General features: G+C 32.4%; 1 protein-coding gene across 1 annotated transcript; it reads left to right on the plus strand.

Annotated features, from left to right (window-relative positions):
• Window positions 1–226: 226 nt before the first annotated feature.
• Window positions 227–4753, plus strand: LOC133805958 (lysine--tRNA ligase, chloroplastic/mitochondrial-like). Its single transcript, XM_062244103.1, has 10 exons — window positions 227–316; window positions 629–713; window positions 971–1079; window positions 1285–1342; window positions 1899–1968; window positions 2284–2303; window positions 2392–2499; window positions 4227–4387; window positions 4484–4580; window positions 4691–4753. The coding sequence occupies exons 1-10, from the start codon at window positions 227–229 to the stop codon at window positions 4751–4753; spliced, it is 861 nt and encodes a 286-aa protein (XP_062100087.1).
• Window positions 4754–5912: the final 1159 nt, after the last annotated feature.

Consider the following 5912-nt stretch of genomic DNA (forward strand, 5'->3'; position numbering starts at 1 on the left):
CCATTCCAGTGACCGAGTGATAACGGTCTCCGGAATCGCCGACTCAGTCGAGGATGCTCTATTAACTTGCTTAGGACCGAATTCATCTCTAGGCTTCCCAACAAGGTCCGTTCTGGTCTTGACGTTGAGTCCAGTCCCTACGATATCGACCTAACTCGAACCAGTGGCTTGAGTGGAGGTTTGTTTCAACTTCAATTAAAGAAAACTCTATTTGGTTACTGAGAAAATGCGCTCAATATTTTTATGTTCTTTTTCTCGTCGAGCATTTGGAAAGCTTGCATTTCTCACTCTAAGAGATGATTTTGGGACAATTCAGGTATCCCCACCTCAGCTTTCTGTCCTTACAATGATCTTGCCATCTCTTTGTTAGATGGATACTTATAATAAAGAAAAAATATAATAATAAGATGTGATTAGGTGGTTTAGTTCTTAAAAGCATGTCTATTTTATGGGATGCTTGATCTAAAATATATAAATTAGTTACCTTTTTTTTTAAAAAAAATGGGGTGTTTTCCAAAGTTTGTAAATTTTGGCGGGTAAGGATGGTTTCTTCAGAAACTTTCTATAAATCTTTGCTCACATTTAGTATGGAAGAATCCTTACTTAAGTTGTTCAATGTTTGAAACAGCTTTATTGTGAAAAGGCGAGATTTTTAAGTGATCAGTTTGACGAGCTTAAAAATCTTGTTGATATTGGTGACATACTTGGTGCAAGTGTCTCAATTTAGCGAACTGAGAAAGGCAAGTACTAAAAAAATTTATCTTTTGCACCTATTTGCGATTAGGTGCTAATTGTTGAATTTATAGGTACTTCTGGGTGAATCTATTCTTACCCTATTTGTATTGGAAGCTATTTAGATAAACCAATGCCATTTATAAAAAACGCCATTGGCTTTGACTGGCTTCTTACTTTTTTTGTGATTTCCCTTTGAGGTGAGAAACTAATTGAACTTATTTCTTTGTTTCTTTAGGGGAGCTTTCTGTCTATGTGAACTCTTTTGCAATTCTTACAAAATCTCTACTGCCCTTGCCAGACAAATATCATGGTCTAACTCATGTGGATAAGCGTTACCGGCAACGGTAAGTTGAGTTTTCTGTTTCTTTTTCACAGTTTGAGTGAGAGTGTCTCTTATGGGAAATAACAAATTGTTTTCTACTGGATGATGATAGCCCACCATTCGTTGCAGTGGTTCTTGCAAAAGACTTGTCTAAATGGCTTTTTAAATAAAATATATATGTTTTGGGGTATACTTGGTTATAACTAAACTTTACTTTTCTTTTAAAGGTACATTGATATGATTTCCAATCCTGAAGTAGCGGATGTATTTCGGAAGAGAGCAAAGGTAAGTTAGGCCGAGGAGTAATTAAAGGCCTTTCAGTTATTTAAAGTATATGTTCTTTCCAGAAATAGTATTTTTATTAACTTGAGGACCTTAGAACTATCTTACATGATTGCTTCAAGTGTACTTCACTTCTGATGAAGTATTTGAATAGACAAAAATAGCATTAAATGACATTTCCTGAGTTGAAGCACGATTCATTGGATTTTATTTTATTTTCTAAAAAAAAGGTTACAGGGTTATAATTTCTATATTAAGTTCCTTAACAGAATTAACACTTATTGAGATAATTTACTTATGCAAGTTATGGATATTTTATCTTTCTTTGAACAAATTTGCTCTAAATATTAGAGTGCTTACGGTGGTTGAATGTATTTAGCAATTATGGAGTTGTTGAAAAATTGAGCAAAAGAAGGATGGTATACCAAGTTGTTTCTAGTTTGGGCATTTTGAAGTATACATATATAAATTCAATACTATTCCCTCGATAGAGTGGTTGAGGCATCTTGTTGTTTCTACATTGAAGATGTTTTGCTATTTTTTCTCTTTGGTGGATTAGATTGTATCAGAGTTACGCAAGACAGTGGAATCTTTTGGATTTCTCGAAGTTGAAAACTCCAGTTCTACAGGTTTGTGGATTTTCTAACTGTTTTATGGTCATATGGTTCATATTAAGATTTAGCATTTCTATAATGGAATTTGACTTTATAGTTTGGCTGAGTTCTTATGTAAGATTACCGTTACTTCTGGTGATGCTTGTTCAATTGCTTAGCTTTTGTTCTTGGCCAAGATATAACTTATTGAATACCCTATTCTAGAATTTTAAAAAAAGATAATGTCTAGTTTATTGTAAAGATGACTGGAGGTTGAACTGTTGAAATACTTAATTGGGAATTCTTTTGGTTCATATTTTATAAATTTTGATTAACTGTATTCATTTCTAGGAATAGTTTTTACTTTTTCTGTATATGACAATTTTTTGGTGCCTTAATTTACATACATTAGTATTGTCTCTATTTGAAGGATGGTTTTTAATTGACTTAATCAACTAGGGAGCAACTGGTGGAGCAAAAGCAAGACCATTTGTTACCTACCATAATTCGCTAGGAAGGGATCTTTATTTGAGGATAGCAACAGAGCTCCACTTGAAGAGGATGCTGGTGAGGATTTAAAGTATATTCATTTTCTTTCGAGTGCTATACTAACATGCATAATCTCTTCAACTGCCCTCTGGAATTTCCAAGGTGTAATTTCTCCAGTTTAACTTGGTCATTTTCCCGAAGCTGCTTTCTAATTTTTATTCATTAGTTTGTGTGTACATGTCAGATTTTATCACTTCCATGGCAGTATTGTTTTGCTAAGCAAGTTTTTTCTGTGTAAAGATTTTATAAAACATCCTTTGTTTCCAATGTAGATTTCTCAAGGCTGATAGTATTTATAGGAAATTCATTTGTCTTTTAATGATAATTCTTGAGCTCTTCTTTATATCTGTACAAGAGAGCACATACAGACAAATTCTTATCCGTCTCTATGCCTACACCAAATTTCTCCTCTTTATAGATTTTACTTTTTTTTTCATATTGGTTTATATAACTATTCCCATTCATTATTTTATTAAAGTTCTCATTTCTTACAATATATATATGTATAAATGTATATATTTATCGAGAGAGAGATGTGCACAGTGCGTAGTTTTCTACTTAGTACTCTTAGTGTCGACATTTATAATCTTGTCCTTGAAGATCAATGCATATTTGCATATCCATCTAATTTATTTTTGTTTTTTTCTTTTTGGTTGTTCTACCAAACTTTTTCACTTGCATGCACGTTTTTGGTTCCCATTATAAAAAAAAAAAAAAATCGACTATCGTCATTTACTTTTCTCTCCATATTATACATTTACGGTTTTTATTTCGTAAAGAATCTGTATTATATCTTGTTATTAGCTTGTTGTTATCTCATCTCTTTAGGAGTATTTCAACCATTGTTTTCTTCTTCTTTGTGTTTGCTTTTAGTTTGGCTGGTAATTATTCCAAGTCAACTAATACTCATTTTTGGTGTATACATGACCTTTTTGCATCTTCTTTGCCATGCCACTTAGTCTCAAATTTGGGTTTGTTGAATTGGTTGTAGTGTCTTTTATAGGGTTATGTATATTCTTCCGCATGCCATATATGATATCATGGTTTGTTTGGATTGAGTCATGTTTCTTTCTTGTTCATTTTATTTGGTTGTTAGTTGTATTATTGTTTTGCATTAGTGACCCAGATTCACATTTCTTTCAAAAATAGCTTTGAAAATATATGTTATATCAACTCCAAAAATTAATGGGTTATATTTATATATATTTTCTTGTTTATCTATTTATCTTTGACGTATATTAATTAACATATAACAATTGCTCATGGTTGCCACAACTACTATATTGCATTGTACTTTAACTTTCTGTTTTGTAGCTAACCCTTGATTTCTCCTTTTATGTTCTGCATAATTTTTTGTTTATTTTACTAATGTAATTTGTACATTTGTTATGTGTGGAATTGTGGTAGTTGAACCATAATATTGGATCCAAGGGTTCTTTTTTGGGGTTTGGTTTCTTGGTTATTTATCTGATTGTCTTTGATTTATGGTTATTGTTTTTGTTCTATTATATGTTTTGCTCTTTTTTTTTTTTTTTATTTGAGTTTCTATCAACATTTTATATAGCATCATAAAAAAACCATTGCATTAGTATTACTGTTATTTACACAAAATAGCAAACCATGTTCTAGGGTTCTCTTTTTCCTCAATGATGTGTCAGTAGCACATATTGAGGTATCATACATTGTCAATGAAATTTTAGGATATTTATCATATCATGACTGGCATTTTTTTTGAACTTTACTAGCTCTATGATGTTCAAGGTCAGTATCCATTTGCATTGTTTATGAGTTGCACTATATTTTATTTGAGTTCCGTATCAATTTGCTTTTTTTATTGGTTGCTGGTTCGACCCAAGGATTCTGTGTTGGAGTGGTCCATTCCACCTATTGACAACTCGAACCGAAGGTCAGAAATTCTTACTGCTGTTTTCCTTTTGAAACTTAATAATTTATTTGATTTCAATTTAAGTGATAGTTATCTTGTATGATGAATTGTTTGCAGTGGATCAATGGAGTTTGTTGTTCCCCCAACAGACTCATCTGTATTTTTCCCGATTTCTGTGAACTTCTCTGCTACTAATACATTCAGTGACTTGAAGGTCTGTCCTTATTTGACTTCAGTTGATTAGTGAATAATGTTGTAAAGTTTGGAAAAAATGCAGATTGATACCACTAGTAATTTTGCTAACTTTGAACTTCTCTTTTGCAGGTTGTGAATGTCTTGCCCCAGAAAGGTGGAGCTCCACCGAAGTTCGGTGAAAGAACGCAATGATGTAGGCTAAACTCATATGTATATAGTGTATTTTTGTTAATTGATGTTTGAGTCAATTTATCTGTAAGTTTTTTTTTTGTTTGACTGCTTAAACTGGTTTTATTATATAAAACTAAGCTTTGCTTAACCTATGCATAATAACTGTTTGATGGAATGCTTCAGTGAGACATATGAGTAAATTGAGTTATTATTATAGCTTTTTTTTTAATCATCTTTTTTTATGGGGTGTGTATAGATGATCAAGATGATGTATGATCCCTTTTGCCCACTCTAATCATGTACCTCTGCCTCTATGCATTACCGTTAGTAGCCATTTATGTAGCAATAGAGGTGTAAGATATATAAATTATATACGTGTATGCCCTGCCCTGCCCTACCTGTATAATACATAATCAAGATGAATGCATTCTTGTTATTTCTTTCATCTTCACAAGTTAGTTTTAATCTGTGTTTAGGAACTATAAACTTTCATTAAGGGGCTGTGAATGGTTTAATATGATAAGGCTTGAATTTTGGGCTTGAATCTGTCTTTTGCTTTCATTAGCCTTTTTATCTCCACTTTCTTATTGTATCTTTTGTCCTCTGTTCTTTGTGTAGCTAGTTGCATATATAACTTTCTTATTGCTGTCTTTGGTTTAGTTTAGTTTGCTGTTCACTTTACTTGGTTGTTTATGGGATACTCATGGTATTTGAAAGCAAAAGCAAAAGTAATATTATCACCCCAAGATAAGAAAATACCAGCAAAAGCAAAACTCAGTAGTGTTACATAGAAAGTTTAGAAATATTATCACCCCAAGATAAGAAAATACCAGGGAAATAGATTTTAAAAAGAGAAAAGCCCCTCCATTAAACTTCCCATAACCTAACTCTAAACACATTTCCCACTTCCAACATAGAAAGAAAGAGAAACTTTGGGAGAATAAGAGGAATAGCATGGGCTTCATAAAGGACCTCTAATGCCATATTCACATTCTACTTGTTAATTTGGATGCCATACTTATTGCCTTGTTGGTTACCTGTCACAAAGAGAATTTTGCCAAAGCTATTTACACATCAATGCTATGTTTGTATTGAACTTTACAGAAAGGAACTAACCTTGCTAGGTCTTTAGAGAAGAAATAAATGGGGATAGAAGTTAGTACAAACTGTATGAATTGTT

Source organism: Humulus lupulus, chromosome X (assembly GCF_963169125.1).
Source record: "Humulus lupulus chromosome X, drHumLupu1.1, whole genome shotgun sequence".
Taxonomy (NCBI): Eukaryota; Viridiplantae; Streptophyta; class Magnoliopsida; order Rosales; family Cannabaceae; genus Humulus; species Humulus lupulus.

What these genes read in the sequence shown, in the direction of transcription:
- LOC133805958 (XM_062244103.1), top strand. Translation starts at nt 227, where the DNA reads ATGCGCTCAATATTTTTATGTTCTTTTTCTCGTCGAGCATTTGGAAAG. An exon ending in TGGTGACATACTTGGTGCAA is followed by an intron (nt 714 to 970) that starts GTGTCTCAATTT and finishes TTGTTTCTTTAG; the next exon opens with GGGAGCTTTCTGTCTATGTG. An exon ending in ATACATTCAGTGACTTGAAG is followed by an intron (nt 4,581 to 4,690) that starts GTCTGTCCTTAT and finishes TCTCTTTTGCAG; the next exon opens with GTTGTGAATGTCTTGCCCCA.